Source organism: Heliangelus exortis, chromosome Z (genome assembly GCF_036169615.1).
Source record: "Heliangelus exortis chromosome Z, bHelExo1.hap1, whole genome shotgun sequence".
In the NCBI taxonomy this organism is placed as follows: domain Eukaryota; kingdom Metazoa; phylum Chordata; class Aves; order Apodiformes; family Trochilidae; genus Heliangelus; species Heliangelus exortis.
Genome location: NC_092454.1, coordinates 32,397,779 through 32,415,526, shown reverse-complemented (window position 1 = coordinate 32,415,526; position 17,748 = coordinate 32,397,779). Strand labels below are relative to the sequence as shown.

The window sequence follows — 17,748 nt, the reverse complement described above, 5'->3', positions numbered from 1 at the left end:
TCAAAAAATGAGCAAAGAGATTTACAGATGTTACCGCTTCCTCTCAGAAGCCACAAGAGAAAATCTTAGATAATCTTGGCAAGTGTGCTCCACTAAGCACTTTTACTTTTTATTAAATGTTACTGTTAGTGTGCAGGGCCTTACGTGCCATAAATTATCAAGTATTTTCAGTGTTGTTATTTTTTTAATATTGTTCTTACAGTTTTTGTTTGTAATAAAATTTAAGACTTTAGCCACCAAAACCCAATACATAAATGAGTATTTTGAGATTGACTTTTATGTCATACATAATCATTAATGTCTCAAATCTGGTGAAGAAATGGATATTTTGTAGTATCTCTTATCTTTAGTGTTGAAGTCTGTCGCTTGTCTCATTCTTAGGTGAGAGGTAAGTTGTTTTCTGCTTCTCTGGAAATGGAGACTTAAAGCATGTGGTCATTTTTGAGTTTAGAGCTATGTACATTCTAGCAGTGGAGCATTAATCTGGCTTTTGAACAGTTTAAATGCATTTCTCATGTTGTTTATTGTCATGTTGGTGGGACAGTATGTAATTTCTGTGATGCCTTATCATGCCAGAGGGTCAAGAGAAGTGCTGGTCCACAACTCTTGGGTAATGGAAACCTCAAATCAACAGAGTTCTTCAGATTTACAGTTCTGACCAGTTCTATTGCAGTCCTGTAGTCCAAGAGAAGAGACTTTGGACATCTCATACTCTGTTAATTGGAATCCATCATTTCATATTAGAGTCTTCTTTTACAAAATTAAACCAAAACATACGGAACACGTATCCAGCAATTCAGTAGTGAACTGAACAAAACTGCATTAACTCTTTCGGCCTAAGTTACTTAAGTAGATTACTTGTTTTAACCTGTTTAACTCCTTGTGTATGGCTTATTGGTATCCCAGTGATGGTATCCCAGTTTTAACTTCTATTCATACTTTCTGGTTTTCTTCTAGGAAACACTTATCAAACGGGTGTGCAGCCAGGTATTTTCTCGTTTTCCAGACTTTGTGCAATTAAGTGAAAATGCGGCCTTTGAAACGATCTCTGATCCAAAGTACAGTGGAAAAATGAAGGTAAACCTGTTCTCTAGAGGAGGGGTATTAGTAATAGATCTACAAATGGATATAAAAAAATGTACACTTAATTGCTGTGGTTTTTTAATAATTTTATTTATGATGGTAGTACCACAGCAGAGATCTATCTTGGATCAGGTTTACTTTGGGCAAAGCTTGGGTAAGAATGATTGGTGATTCTAAGATATCCTAAGTCGTTAGCTTCACATATTTAATGATGCTCATGGAAATGAACCTTGCTGTGAAAGGGGTTGGGGTCATAATATTACAAATCGTTCCATGAGACTCAACTCACTGGCAAACAAGAATGTATGTGTAAGGAAAAGAGAGCAAAACAAAACCTTCATAAACTTAATGATTTATGCACATCATTGTGCACATTGTGGGTAGTTCCAGTCTATCCTCTCAAATAGTGTGTGTTAGACCTTGAAGAAGTTCAGAAAAGGGTCATAAAGGTCATCAGTGCTGGCAGACAGAAGTGACCAAATAGGCTGGCACACTGCATTAGTACTAGGCAAAGGTAAAAAACAATACCAAACTTTTTTTCCTCCAGCATAAGAAACTGTGATCTGGTATCAGATTATTATCTGGGATCCTCTTTGTTTGGTTTCTTTATTACTTTATGAATTACAGAATGCAAGTATTTTTAAACGCAAACTTATAAAATACCGTATTTATTTTGTATATTTGATACTTTATTTTAGAAATCCATAGTGTTTCTTTCAGTCCGTTGCAAACTGAATAGGATTAATATAAATTATTGAAAGCATTGCCTACTTTGAAGGAAATTGTTCAGCTTTCTCTTTTAAGGGGAACTTAACTTTGTGCAGTTCAGAAATATATCCTAGTATAAACAGAATATTCTGAACTCTGCTGATATATCTGTGCTGATATATCTGTGCTTGGAATTTGGAGTTTTACATAATGGTCCAAGTAGTCATCACTGAAAATAAGGTGTTTGGATCCAGCTGCAGATGACACCTCCCCTTGAAGTCTTCAAGGCCAGGCTGCATGGGCTTTGAACAGCCTGGTCTGGTGGGAGATGTCACTGCCCATGGCAGGTGGGTTGGAACTGGATGATCCTTAAGGACCCTTAGAACCCAAACTGTTATATGATTCTATAATTATGATGCCAAAAATTGTTTCCTACATGTCTGGTAATGTGGATTTTTTTGTTAGTGTTTGGTTTTGGGTTTTGTTGGTTTTTTGTTTTGTTTTTCCTGCTTCTGATTGCATTTCTCTTGCAAAAAAAAGTTTGTCTAACTCTTCTTTCTTATTCTATTTTAAAACAAGCTGTTTGGGATGATTTTGAGTTTTATATTCTGGAGACAAAATTCATTCAGAAAGTATTCCATTTAGTATGAACCTCATGTTGTCAGAAAGTAATCAGGAGAATCATCAGATACTAGAGCTTGAAAGTAACTTAGTATATTTTTAAGATGTTTGTTGAATGAGACATTATAACAAAAAAGTGTTGTCCCACTGTAATATCTTACATTTTCAGTTCTGTAAGTAAATTCTAGAAACTAGGTGAAATACCTTTAACTTTCAACTGGTAGGATAGATTGAATAGGTATTATTTAGTCCTTTAAATTTAGTACAGGATATGTAGAAATTTTGGCACAGGGTCTTATTCTTTTCTAGATTATCATATTTTCAGAGGAAAAGTTTGTGGCAATTATTTAAATTTATTCAGAGCATGGGAAAGGCTAGGAATTGTTGAAGAAATTTGTTAGCTTAGCCACTGTAACTGAGGGGTTCTGAGGGTTTGAAAATGTTACAAGTATCTGCTAAAATACCTTGTTCTTTCAAAATGCAGAGATAAAACATATAGGGAAACATTGCCTACTGCCACCAGTAAAACTAAACAGAAAAGTGAGTGTGGCATTTTGGTGCCTTACCTTGAGCTGTGGCTGCAGTCACTTCTACATGCTTTTTGCAAGCTGCAGCATTTACAATGAGCCAAATCAGGTTTGCCATACTAAATGCAAGATATTATAATGAGAGCCTGGAACAAAAACCAGTCCCTATAATCCAGATGTTCATGTGTGAGTGTTCGTGGTATACCTCTAGCTAGTACATCACTGTTATTGTGAGAGGTGGGTAATAACACAGTGAACAGTTCTGAACTTCAGCTATTTTTGTGGAATTATCCCTTCATTTTCAATTGTACTGCAGAACATAAGATCAGAGGACTTTCCTTACACTTTCTATTGCCAGGTGAATTTCATGCCTAGATATTTGATTTGAAATAGTGTTTTTGATTGGGGAGGTTGGATTTAGATGCTAGGAAAAATTTCTTCACTGGAAGAGTGGTGAAGCATTAGAACAGGTTGCCCAGGGAGGTGGTGGAGTTGCCATCCCTGGAGGTATTAAAAAATGGGTAGGTCTGGTGATGATTTAGTGGTTAAGGTGGTGTCGGACTGTCAGTTGGACACAATGATTTTGAAGGTCCTTTCCAACTGTGATTGGATGTTATGATTATTTATACAGATTTCCTAAAGTTATGGCTCTAAGAGACTCTATACCTTTTGAAGTGAAAAGGACTATTAAACTGGCCTCTGAAAATAATTTTATTTTTTTTTTTAAACTACAAAAGCAATATTCCCACAAACATAAAAAAGCAAACTCCACAAACATTCATTTGTGGAGTTTTGGAATACTGTTCTTTATTAATAAAAAGCTCTTAGGAATAACTGTATTGGACTGATTTATCTACTTTGGAATATTATCATTAGTTCAGTAAAAAAATGGAAGTCTATCAGAGTACCTTGCAAATAATAGTAATTTCCACTGTTAGGCATCATCTTAACCAGGAAGACTTAAAAACATTCCAGGCTAGCTTGACATCTGTATACAAGCCAAGTGTTAGATGTGAGAGTTAAACATCTACAACTCTCTCAACATCTACATCTCAGACAACTTGCAATGTGTAGTAATGAGATACACATTTAAAGCTATGTGGGCTCTTAAAAGGGGAGTGTTACTTTTGCTTGAGAATGATCAAGTGTTTCTTTTTCAGACTAACAACTTTCAGGGTAGTGCTCTGGTGTTCAAGTATATCATTTATTGATCTTTTGGTGCAAAACCATCAATTACTTTTCCCTGTAAAGTAGAAGAGCTGTTCTGTACTGCAGAATATCTGAAGTTCCAATGGGCATGACATTGATCCATTTTATTTAAACAGACTGGATGGATTTGTTTGTGTGTTCTGTAGGAAATTATTTGACCTGTACTTTAATAAGAAGTACAATAATACAGTAGCCATTTTTTTCCTATCTTAAATGCATCTTACTGTTTTATAATGTGGCTAAACAAAATGGAAAAGTAAGTAATTTAGCTCTTGTTAAATTACCTGATTTGTTTTTTTTCCTAGTAAACTAAATCCTGGTTTATATGTTCTTGTACAATGCAGCCAGGCAAAAGATACCTTGTTCATTAGTTTTTTTTGTTTTTTGTTTTTTTTTAACTTGTAACTGGCTGGCCAATGTATACAAAAGGGCTTATAAAGTGCAGTAGAATTACTGTTTAAGATATTACCCAAATCTGTAAATTCAATATAAACATTCTTAGCTATTTGGTTGTCAAAGATTTGTTAGGCTTTTAGTGAAATTAGTGTTGATTGACAGTTTATGTATTTATCACTGAATAAATACAGCTTTTAAATATCTGTTGCTCACTGGGAGAAAGCTACAGACATAGTACAAAAAATTCCTCTCTCCCCTTTGCGTATTGCGTTTGCGTGGTCCTCCGGAGCTGCGACTGCCAGATGTGGACATGCTTCTTTTGAAAATAACAGTATCACTATTATACACAAGGCTCTGGATTATTTGCTTCCCCAGCAGAAGAACACTGTGTGTGGGTGGGTTATTGGCATTTCTAGGTCTGTGCAGAGTCTGGGAAGCTGGATCCTACTGTAAACAAAGCAACAGAGGAGAGTGGGAGCAGGGAGGGGCGTACATTTCAGTGATTATTTTAAGAGGATGAGTTCACAGGAGTTCTGAACAGCAACCTAAAGCAGACCTTCATGTTTTCAGGGGAATTGTCTGCATTTGCTAAAAGCGAAAATTCACAAGCTCAACTGATATAGATGATAAGTAATGTTTTGTTACAGTCTATGCATTCAGCTTCTGAATTTACCCCTTGGTAGTATGTTTGCTATTTATAGCAGGATTTCCATATAGTTCAATGAAATACACATAGGTCTGGTGTCTCCATCACCTTCAGCACATTTATTATGTTAGTAATGTTTTTTGTTAGGCCTCAGGCTTTTCAAACAATTAAGTACAGTGCAGCCCATTTAAAGGCTGGTAACATAAGTAAGTATGTGAGATTACTTGTAGATAAAATCTCTTTATTTCTGTTTTGTGGTTCATTTACAGGTCCTTCAGCAGCTTTTAAATCACTTTGAAAAAAACAGGGATAAAGTTCTTCTTTTCTCCTTTTCCACAAAGGTGAGCTCCACATGATGTTTATCAATTAGTTACAGCAGTACATTTTGAAGCTTAAAGCACTGAAGTGAAAGAAAGAATGGCGATGTTGTTGACAGCTGTGCTGTGGGAAATAGTGGTAAGGACAATGTGCCATACTGCAGAATTACATTGAAACCTAGGTTATGATAAAAATGGTAATGGCAAACCAAATGTAACACTTCTGCTGCCTTAGACTTTTTAAAAATTGTATTACTCCAGGTTTTGATAGCTCATATTGAGTTCAGTTTTTATGTTTTGTATTAGAGCAGCGTAGCAGCAAAATTCAACTGAAGTACCATGCTACCTTTGTGATACATGCTACTACATGCAAATACTAAATTTGTAGTCTGCTTCAAAGCTACAAAATTATTAAATACTACCATTACTTTTTAATGCTATTGGTTTGAACATTTGAGTAAAGAAAATCATAATACAGTTTGCACTATTTCAGGAAGCTGAAATAGTGTACTGTTACCTAAGAAGAAAATCAAAGATCAAGTCACTTAGAAGTGAAGTGTGCATACACCTCTTCCTCACATTAATCACTGTTTCAGTTCAAACCAACTTATGTAACAAGTTTCAAGATTGATGTTTTATCACTCATGTCTTTCATCACTAGTGGTGGTTAAAAGCCAGTAAACAGAAGAAATTTAACTCCTTCCAGTGCTAACACAAAGGTAGCATGGTACTCATCACTCATGTGTTTCAGGCTGTTCTTCACAGTGTTCAAACCCAGACTGACTGCTTGATCCTGCGGTCCCTTTGAACTCTGGCGGTGCATACCAGCCTGTTTCTCTGTTTTGATTCTGTTGCTCATCTGCCATGCTTCAGGTCATTGTAGCTAAGATTGTAGGACACAGTTTAGTTTGCTTTCCTGACTGCTGGTTTGAACTGACTCAGCATCAGTTGGAGGTGGAATAGGCAGCCAGGGCTGGAGGATTGAGTGACACCGCAGCAGTCCAACGTTAGTCACCCTGTGTGCTGTAGAATCACAAGTAAAGACTGTCAAGGATGTTGATACTGACTTGAGGCAGATTTACTCTGTCTTTCAGTGCTTGGTATAATTAAAGTGTATTTGAGAATCATGGCCTCTGTGGTTATGTTTTATCAAAAATATAACAGTAAACATGTAAGCTTTTTTCTGATTTTTCCATCCAGTTGCTAGATGTGCTGGAACAATACTGTATGGCATCTGGGTTGGATTACCGAAGACTTGATGGAAATACAAAATCAGAAGATAGAATCAGAATTGTGAGGGAGTTCAACATCATTCAAGAGATCAACATATGTCTTGTATCTACAATGTAAGAAAAAGTAACTCGTGGTCTGTTTCACTCTTCCTTTCTAGCCTTTAATAAATGGGTTACTCTGCATTTTACTTGATGACCTTGTGAGGGTTTACTTTTATGAGAAAGTGAGTTTTCCTTTGTCTGTTAATAAACACAGACTGCTGTGGACTGAGCTTCTCAAAATAACTGAAGACTTCCTTCCCCTCTTTTCTTCTTTATGAGGATTGCCAAGACCTGAAAGAGGCTATTTCTCTGAGTCCTTAGTTCTGAAGTTCCACTTGGCTGTAGGAGTGAGGAAATGTATTGAACTGTATAATTGTATCTTACTGTTAATGTGCAGGAGCGGTGAAGAAAATGCGTGCAACCAATATGGTTGATAAACGAACTTCTGGTTTATTACGCAGCAACTTTTGCTTATATAGTGCTTCCGTGACCACACCCCCGCCACCAACATAACCTTTTATTGGACACCCGGTGTGTTTACCTGTAGCACAGCGAATCCCTGGTGCAGGTAGCACCGGAGTATGGGCCAATCTAATTGGCCCCCCAAACATGGGGTTGGGCACAGTAAAGGGGTCACACCCCTTATCTCTTTGAGAATATTCAGGAATATTCTCCAGCATTCTCCAATCCTCTCTAACATTCTACAACATTAATGTACATGTTAATTAGCATATGTTTTCTTAAAATACTTCAAGCAATCCTTGCTTGTCTTTTAAAAATGTATTTGACTGTCAGATCTGCTTATTGTTTTTTGATGATTATGAATTCTTTTGAAATACATCAATATCTTCAACTAAAATTAATGCAAATATGATTACCATTCTTTTATCATCTTTTATTTATTTTTTTTTTAAATTCCGATTAGTTCCATGTTTCTTCTTGGTTGAAGTCTTTTACCAAGCAAGGGCAGATAGGGAAACTTTTAATCTTCCTGCCCAGAGGAATGCTTAGTGACCTTCATTATCTGTCCCTATTCCTTTGTTCCTGAAGACAGCAGGGAATTACTGCATCTGTAGCATTAGGAAAGACTATTTTGTGCTTCTATCAGTCTAGTTTACTTACATGATTATAATTGGTTCAAATCTCTTCTATTAATTTACACAGAAATAAAAATGAAGGTCAGGTAAACAGAGATGGTTATTCTCCTCTCTGCAATTAGAGCTTGTGAATAGAGAGGTTGGTGAGCTTTCCATACCTGCTGGTGGTGCTGTAGATGAGTCTTGATTCTGTTGGTCTCAGTGTTTTTTGTGTTACTGAGTAAATGGAAGTAACAAACAGTGATGAAATTTGCAGTATAACCAGTGTTTACTAAGAAAAAACAGTGCAATTTTTGGCTTTATCACAGATAAACTTCTCTTTACTTGCTTGTAGAGTAATGGAAGCAGGTTTCCTTTTGTAATCAAAGTGATTTATCCCAATTTTAGTCTACAGGAGATTAATCCTTTCCCTTATTCAGATTTCAGGCATGGGGACTTCAGTCCTTCACACTTCTTTATTTCTCAATACACATAATAAGGGGACAGAATTAGGTTGTACTCTTCTGTTTGTACTTTATTGCAATGCTTCTGGCAGTCTTGTTCTGTTTAGTCAACAATTGACTGCTGTCAATTACTCCATATTTTTAATGGGCTGAATTTAACTTTATTCACAACTGTGTTGTAAATAATTTTCAATGTGTGTGTAATCACATTCAAAGAACTCTAAACCACAAGATCTCACTAACACTAACACAAATGATCTTCTACTTACCTCAGTAAGTAGAATTTACATAGTCACATCTTTCAAGGAAGTGTTTTTAATGTTGTTTTTTGTAACTTCTGAACAGTGTAGCATTGAGTTTTCAGTGACAGGACATAAACCAAACCCATTATTCAACACAGTGTGCAGTTTTAAATAAAATGATCTTGTTCATAACAGAACTGCTACGAGACGTTTTATACAGGGCTCTTCATCTGAGCAATCTGCATGGACCATCTTGAAATAATGACCTCAGTACCTCTGGTTAAAATGATATTTTAAATGGAAAATATTCTTTATAATTCACATATTAACTGTTGTGTCCATTCTGTGCATGAAGGATATAGGAGCCATTCTTTTTTGGCATTGGAGTATTTGAATTTTTTTGGTGTACCTAAAAATATTAAAAGGTAAAGTCTTTATAAAGCTAAATATCCTGCTTAGTTAGTTTTTCATATCAGTCTGTTTTACTGACAGTAAGGCTTTACACTGAGGTTTAATTCATATTTCACTTCCAAATATTGCAGATTTTTATGAGAAAGCATTTGGAAAAACATGTTGATGTACATTTCAGTCTGACTGCAGGGTTGGTTTGGTAATATGAGAGACTCAATTCTGTTCTCACTAAAAAAGAAATACACCAAAATACAGTAAGGTATTGTGAAAAAAACCTGATTTTTACTCAGCATTTGAAATTTTGAGAGCAGTCATCCTTTGGAAGCCTCTGTTAATACTGGCAGATTCCTACATTAAATTTTTTCCAAATTTAAGTAGTCCAACACTACGTTACACTTGGAAGAATCCACAACTATATTTATATTAATGGGCATTCCATGAAGAACAAGAGGTTTTGCAGCTTCCTAAGCTTTTGGCTTCTGTCTCCATTTATTCACATCCCTGGGAACTGCCTTTCATACTGCTTTAAAAAAGCAGAATATAAAGTAATTTTTTAAAACCAGGTGCTTGGTAAATTAAGTGGGATTGACTGTTTCAGTTTTCTGCTTTCTAGAAAAAAAACCACCTTCCTCCCACCCAAAAAAACCCCCCAAAAAACCAACCCAAAAAACCCAACTAAAACCTAAAAATCAAAATGCTTGAGATTAGTGCTGCCTGTGTCAATGTAAAGAGTTGTTTTAATAGTTAAATTAATAGTAGTATTTAGCATGTGTTTGCATAGGAAGTTGTCTCTTTTTGTATGAATGTTGGTTGAGACAGTTGAAAAGAGTCACTATTTGCTTGTTTTGCAGCCACATGAGAAGTCTTTTACTCACTTTTGTTTTTATCCAGTCATCCAGCTATGTGTATGCCACACTCCAAATAACTGAGTAGTTTTGTTAGATTCAGTGAGGGCTTTAGCTACCTCAGGTTAAGTGTAAGTGTAAGCTTAAATACTTAAAGCCTGGCTTACAGGCTTTCCCCCAAAACACAGCACAGCTGTTTAAGACCATGTAACTGGTTCCCCGTGACTGCTTACTCACAGGAGAGTATTTTTTTACAGTGACTTTTTCCTTGTAAGGGCACCTCTGAATGTTACTGATAAGCAGCTGGGTATCCAGTGCTGTTTTTAACATTTGACTTCCATACTGCACAAATATATTTGTGACAGTTACAGGTGTGAGTTACCCTGGATTTTGACCACTTTAGCTGAAGTTGGATAGAGCATTACTGTCAAAACTATGCTTTGGAATTAGAGGTAGTAAAATTTAATGGACATATTTTATTTAAGTGATAGTTGTTTTTTTTTTTTCTTTAACCACTTTTATGTCACTTAACATTATAAATTTCCATAAAGTTGCTGGGGGAGTTGGCCCACGTAGGACTCAGTGGGTATGAAGGAGCAATGCTGACTTTTACTATAGTAAGGTGATAGCATTTGGTTATGACTCAGATAGTTTCAGAGTTTGTGTTCATCTCACTACTTAGGTGGTGTGGCTGCATTTTACAGCAGTGGTTATTTAAGTACTTGGTGCTTGCTAACAGTAACAAGAAGCTGTACCCCTCTATATTCAGTATCTTTATAGTGCTCTGTTTTTGTACTGGGGAAGGGTATGCTACTATGAATCTCATACACTGAAAAAAACCTCTTCTGTTTTTCTTACTGTCTTGTTTTTCTTAGTTCAAACAGTTCTATTTTTTTCATCTTTATGATTTTAGGGCTGGTGGAGTGGGTGTTAATTTTGTTGGTGCCAATGTTGTCATACTTTTTGATCCTACGTGGAACCCAGCAAATGATCTTCAAGCTATTGACAGGTACACTCCCAAAATACAGAACTTGATTAATGTTTTACTCTTCTTTTGCTTTGATCCAGTAGCCTAATTGTCTGACTTTCCTAAGGGAATAATCTAGCTTGTCTGCAAAGCAATAAATGTGCAGCTCAATTTGTTAACTCTGATGTTCTTGTTTTTAACTCTGAATTTTACTTCATTTGCATTTTATTTTTGTGGTGGTGGGCTCTATAAAAAAAGATTTTTAAAAGATCCATAGTTAGAGTAACATTTTGTTGATCTGTAGAAGTGTGTGTGTAGCTGGATAGCATTTTTCCTTTCTCTGTCAGAACAGAGTATGTTATAATTGGTGCAAGTTCAAGTTATGTTTTGAGTTCTAGGATCCCTGAAGAAAACAACTTATGTTCTTTTGTGCTACACCTCTGTGAAGATCACTGTCTTTCCAGCACTCATGACCATCTCTGATATTATGCTGTTGGAGGATTTCCAAGAATCTGGATTTTATTTTTTTTTTTTACAGGCTTTTTGATCATACGATGTTTCTCTTGCAATTCAGGACAGACTTTTAAATAACTGAAGTAGAGATTATTAGAAGTTTTCAAACTTGAGTAGATTTACCTATTTGCATGAGCAGAAATAAACTTGTTTTTGTTGTCCCATCTAATTCCATCCTAAGGGTCTTTCTGACTTCTCAGAGGTGTCTATGGTATCCCTCTTCTGGAGAAATACATGTATCAGAAATCTGTACTGTTGAAAGGAACTGCCTTTAGAGAATTCTTGTAAGATGTTTCTAAGGAACTGCATTTGAAGAATCTGTATAAGACGTTTCTATAAATTGGTTCAGCCTCTCCTGAATTTTCATAATATAATCTATAAAAAATCTTAGAATTTATCATTTAGGTAGAACACTGCCTGTTCATTAACTGTTTTTATTATATTACAACCTGCAAAGTACTTTATAAAGTTAAGAAAGAACACACTGCCCCAAGTAATCCTGATCTAACTCCTCTATGACATAAATAGGAGAATATCTTGTGCAAGAGCAGATGGAGACAGAGAGAGGGACAAATACAACCTGAAGAAACATAGTGGAAGATATATATTACAGAGAGATGGGAGACAGTGCTGGTGATACAAATTGAGGAGAGAGCTTTTTCAACTGGATAGGACTCAGAAGAAACTTGGAAAACTAAGGGTAAAGGAGAAGGGAATGAAATGCTGAGGAAAATTTGGAAAAGCATAAAAAAAACACCAAATTTTTTCACTGGTAAAAAAAGTTATTTTAATGCATTCCTGTCCTTTCAGAGCTTATAGGATTGGCCAGCACAGAGATGTTAAAGTGTTTAGATTGATATCTTTGGGAACTGTGGAAGAGATGATGTACTTGCGACAAGTTTATAAACAGGTAATGTTCACAAGCTATTGAAATTAGGAGTTAAATTTTAGCTAATTAAATTTTAGCTGTTTCAATGACTGAAAGCTGAACTAAGAAGTGTAGTTTACCGTGGTTTTATGATACATGCTGTTAACTTATTAAGCAGAGATACTTAGTGATTGTCAGTGAACTGAACAGAATGAAGTTTGTTTTAAAGCTTTTCTGTAACTTTGTTGGTTTAATCATGCCATATCCATTTATCAGATTATACAGAGAGTCGACCTGTTTTCTTTTAAAGCTTGTAAAACATAGAAAACAGCCTTTCAGTACAGTTCGTACAGGAAAGCTGGGGAGGGACTTTTTATAAGGGCATGTAGCAATAGGAAGGAGGGAGAATGGTTTTAAACTGGAAGAAGGTAGATTTAGGTTAGACATTGCAAGGAAATTCCTTAGGGTGAGATTGGTGAGAAACTGGAGCACGTTGCCCAAGGAATCTCTGGATGCCCCCTCCCTGGAAGTGTTCAAGGCTAGGCTGTATGGGGGTTTGAGCAACCTGCTCTAGTGGGAGGTGTCCCTGCCCATATCAGGAGGGCTGGGACTAGATGATCTTTAAGATGACTGTGCCAAACAGTTCTATGGTGCTATGATACATGGAAAATTTTAGTTCGTATCTGCAGCAGCCTGATTCAGGAAGATTTTTCTTTGGAAAAGTTTTTTTTTTTTTTAAAAAAAAAAAAAGGAGTCCTAAATGCAAATAACCCACCTGATTTATTCTTTATATCTGCATTTATGTAAAAGCTTAGAGACCATCCTCTTCCAAAGTTTCTCTTGTGTGAAGTACTTGCAAGGATGCAATTCAACAGCAGGTATCAGAAGGAGAGGTCTCTGAAAGGCTAACGGAAATGATCAGCAGCAGATTACAAACAAATATGTTCACTAAAGTCATGAAGGAGTGAGTCATGCTTCACAGAAGCCTTTGGAATTGGTGATCTCATAAAGAGACCTGTCTGTTTGGATTTCCAAAATACATATATAAATCTTCTTGAAAAGCATTTGATTTGGGGATTTTTTTGTTTGTTATGTTTTGTTTGTTGTGGTGTTTGGTTTTTTTCAAGTTGACTTATGTTTTTCAAGTCAAATAAGAGGCAATAAACAGAACAATTGTAAATTGTTCTGTAAATTGTAAAAATCTTTTATTTTAGTCTACACTTGGTTTCCATTCCCTACTAATGACCATTGAGCACCGATAGGAAATTTTCAGTAAATTGGGAAGAAAATGCATTTATCTGCTGGTAAAAATTCAGAACCCATTGGCACACATGGATGTGTGGTTTTTGGTAAACTATACAAATGTACTCTGTGAGCTTAGTGTCATCCATCCTTTCCATGAAATGAGTGTATGAGAAGATACTTATCATGCTCAGTGTATTTTTACTAAGAAATCTATTTGATTTTAAAATTACTGATTTTTCTTTTTAATTGGTGATGTAAGTGATGTAAGTACATATGTGATGTAAGATATACTAAATCAAAATCTAACATAATAGGGACCTTATCCTAAAGTATACTTTTGTAAATGCCATGCATAATTCAAGAAAGAGTAAACTCTGCTCATCTGAAATTAAGCTAGGCCTGTACTGTATAGTTACTGACCTACATAATTCAAGAGATGCACTACCTCGGAAAATGCTTCTTCAGTGCCAGAATTAGAAGTGAGTAGAACTGAAGAGATTGCCAACTCTTTAGAGACAGTTACAAAAAATGTATGGGCTTGGTGTTATAGAACCTTGGATTTTTACATTCTATCTAATGTCAAATATACAAATATATGATGGAAGTACTAAAAATTTATAGTCACTGGAATATCTGTAAACCTGCTTTCTTCAAATATTTTAACTCAACCTGATAAAGTATTTACTTTACTTTCCTTTTTACCTGGTGTTTTTTTAAGTTTTTGTGTGATGTACTCAGCAGAAATGCATGTTAATTAAAATATTCAGACATCAGTAGGAGTGAACTTGTGGCTTTTATTTAGTCCTTACTAAAAATGCATGTGATGCAAAGCACTATTAAAAATAGTAAGAATAGTAAGAATTTAGTATTGATGAAGGATGAGTAGTAAAGATACAGAGCATAAGTAGTGTGTATAGTAGGTGTCTGATACTAGACAACGTCCACCAGGGAAATTAAAATAAAATATCTCCCCTTAGGAAATTCTTCCTGATCAAAGTAAAGCTGTGTATGTGTAATATAATTGCCAGGAAAGTCTTACACAATGTTGTAGCAAACCCTTCTGAATTCTCTTGTGTTCTGTTACAGCAACTTCAGTGTGCAGTGGTTGGAAGTGAAAATGCCAAGCGGTATTTCGAGGCAGTGCAAGGATCAAAGGAGCATCAAGGAGAGCTTTTTGGGATCCATAACCTTTTCAAACTTAGGACTCATGGGTCCTGTCTTACCAAAGACATCCTGGAGGTGCAGTCCAGCACTTTTACTTCTGGATATTAGTTTTCTTTTACCCTTTCCTCATGAGTAGTTTTCATTCAAAATTACAACAAAATACTTTATAAACAAGAGACTTTAAAAGTACCCAAGGATGCAGTGCCTTAAATGAAATAGGCATGCTAATTTCTCTACTCTGTTGTAGACCAGATATATTTCCTTAAACAATATAATGGGAAAAGTTTGGATTTTACTTTTCAGAGGTTTGCTTATACACTTCTCCTAAAGAAAATGCTCAAATTTAATTTTGTGATACTATCACATATTATCAGCTTTGTGCACAGACCTTTTATTCATTAATAGTTCGAAGTAACCTTTAAAGTCAGAATTCTGCTTGTAAAAATATTTTTATGGTCACAGTAACCTTTGAATAGCACATTTTGAGATGTCAAAAGCTGTTTAATATTTTATCATGTTGGATCTAAAAATGTTACAAGGTGGAAGTTAATGGAGGCTTCTTAGGGTTGGACTTGATGATCTCTGAGGGCCCTTCCAACCTAGCTAATTCTATGATTCTATGATTTTGAGGTTCACTTCTTAGTTAATCTAAAAATGACTGTTGCCACAATTCTGTATTGTATTATGGTATCATGCACACTAGTTTTAAGTATATGTACTATTGCACCTTTTTATTACTCTGCATGTTTGCTGCAGCTAGCTAGAATTTTGTAGTTTACTGCAGCTTTATTCTAGTTTTCTTTTTGTCTTCCCTTTAATTTGATATTTTGCCTTTACAGGAAGAGACTGGGGAATGTGATAGTGGTATGAAGGCAGCATAGCCAAAACAGGCATGTGGTGTAAGAATATGTAATTTGGGATATTAAGCTAAAAAGTTTTTTAAATTACATTGAAATAAAAATATAGCATATAATATGAACATTATAGCAGGGACTTTTTACAAGGGCATGTAGTGATAAGACAAGGGGCAATGGCATTAAGCTGGAAGAGGGGAGATACAGGTTAGGTATTAGGAAAAAAATTCTTGAGTGTGGTGAGACACAGGAACAGGTTGCCCAGAGGGGTTTTGGGTGCTGTCTCCCTGGAAGTGCTCAAGGCCAGGTTGGATGGGGCTTGGAGCAACCTGATCCAGTGGGAGGTGTTCCTGCCCATGGAACCATTGGTCATTGGAACCACATGAACTTAACGGTCGTCTCCAACCCAAACAGTTCTATGCTTTGGGAAAACGTAAAAAATCATTAAAACAGTGTATTCACAACAGCCCCCACTTCATGTTACTTTTCCTGTACTTTATGGGCTAGATCAAAGACCTTCAAGTGCCAAAATGTAAGTCTTAGTCTCAACTTTGCTGATTGTACTTCCCGTGCTTTTATCTCTGTAAAATAAGGGAAAAAATTATTTCTTCTGTACTTGCCGTTCTGAACTTCATTAGTACAGTTTTTATTCTCTACATTCTTGATTATTTTAGAGGGAAGGGCGAGTAGAAGCAGGAGTCATGACAGCAACTACATGGCTAAAGGAAGAGACTCCTCCATGCAGCTCAGAAAAGGTAATGTGTATTTGTGTCTTTGTGTACTATGGACCAGAACAAGAGAGTCCATCTAGTTCCTGATACTCCAAATGTGGAGAAATATTGTGGCAAATGTGGAGAGTATATTTTTAGACTGATAAGGCTTTTACACTAGGTTGCAGTAAAAATCTTTAATTTTCTGCTTGTGCTTGTTTTTACATAGTGTAAAACATTAATCTCGTGTTGTCTCAATTTGAAGTGGAATATTCTGAACATGTGCTAACTATGACCTTTACAACACTTAGGTATAATCACTCTGAATGAAGATATTACTAACATGCTGTTACTACAAAACAGTATTGCTTACTGAAGCATTGCTCTATAGTGTCTTAAGACATGTCATTCATATGACATGATACTGTCTGATGGACTTAGTATCAAGAAGTCATTTGAGAAACAAATCACCTACTGTTTTTACAAGATTTTTGGTTAGAGGCTTGTTGAAAGGCCTACAGTTCATTTAGAGGTTTGAAGGCTTGCTTCAGGTTGTGTGAGCCTCTGTGGAAGACATGGGCTATTTCTTTAATGTAGCCAGACAGTGGTCCCTACCAAATTAGTCATCTAGTTCTGGCTTTTATTATTTTTTAATGATACACATTTTTTTTTTTTCTTTAAAGGCTTGATTTAATGGGCACGTTTTTATGAATGTTTTGGACTGAACACTGTTCAGATGATTTGAGAAACAAACAGGTCTACAGTAGGGCCTCAGAGTGTGAACATATCATTAGATTAGGTGACAATGAATGGTACTGAAAACTGGACACAATCTCTTATGCTTTTTGGAGGTATCTGTGAGTAAATATCAGTATTAATTTAAATCAGTGTGCCAACACTGGTCATAATCTAAAATCACTGTATGGCCATGATGTCACAGTGGATTTGGTGACAAGATGTAAACTTTTTTAGTTGGTGTTAAATGCTTTTTTAAAATGATAATACCGGGATTAATAGATTTTTAATGTATTTAATTACTTGAGAATAATTAAGTATTCCATTATAATTAATACATATTTGCAACTACTCTCCATGTATAAAAGTTTAGTGTTTACCTTTCTGACTTTTCATTTATGTTTTTCATAATTTTAATCTTAATAGTACACAGTTTTTGACTTGTATTCTGGACTTTTGTGGCTGCAAAATGCTTTAAGGCTGCCTGGAGGTATTTTTTGTTTGATTAAAGTAGGCCTCAACTCATTTTAAGAGCAGAATCTTTCTGTATTCATAGCTCTTTTAAACTGTTAGCTCCCATATTAGAGGAGTACATGCAGATTGTTTTTTTAATTATGTCATTACATGCTTTTAAGGTTTGAATCATGAAGGTAATTTTCAGACTACCTTTGTAAAGATGAAAAGGTTCAACAAGATGAGTATAAAATAGAATGTGGGTGTGCATTGCAAAGTCATACATTGTTTTAGCAATACGCAGCATATGTAGTCTCAGATATATGTTTTTTTGTTATTTTCATTATTCTGCTAAGGTTGTTCTGCCAAAGACATCAGTGTAATTTTTCTTTATATTTGCCTTGTATTTGTATATTATAA

At 35.5% G+C, this 17,748-nt stretch overlaps 1 protein-coding gene across 2 annotated transcripts in view; it reads left to right on the top strand.

The window, feature by feature from the left end:
• Positions 1 to 17,748, top strand: part of ERCC6L2 (ERCC excision repair 6 like 2) — a 52,179-nt gene that overhangs the window by 16,520 nt on the left and 17,911 nt on the right. For both annotated transcript variants that reach the window (XM_071731960.1, XM_071731961.1), the window contains exons 9-15: positions 958 to 1,077; positions 5,460 to 5,531; positions 6,708 to 6,853; positions 10,733 to 10,828; positions 12,110 to 12,209; positions 14,499 to 14,651; positions 16,105 to 16,185. In XM_071731960.1, coding sequence (XP_071588061.1) covers positions 958 to 1,077; positions 5,460 to 5,531; positions 6,708 to 6,853; positions 10,733 to 10,828; positions 12,110 to 12,209; positions 14,499 to 14,651; positions 16,105 to 16,185 — 768 coding nt within the window. The remainder of the gene's footprint in view (positions 1 to 957; positions 1,078 to 5,459; positions 5,532 to 6,707; positions 6,854 to 10,732; positions 10,829 to 12,109; positions 12,210 to 14,498; positions 14,652 to 16,104; positions 16,186 to 17,748) is intronic.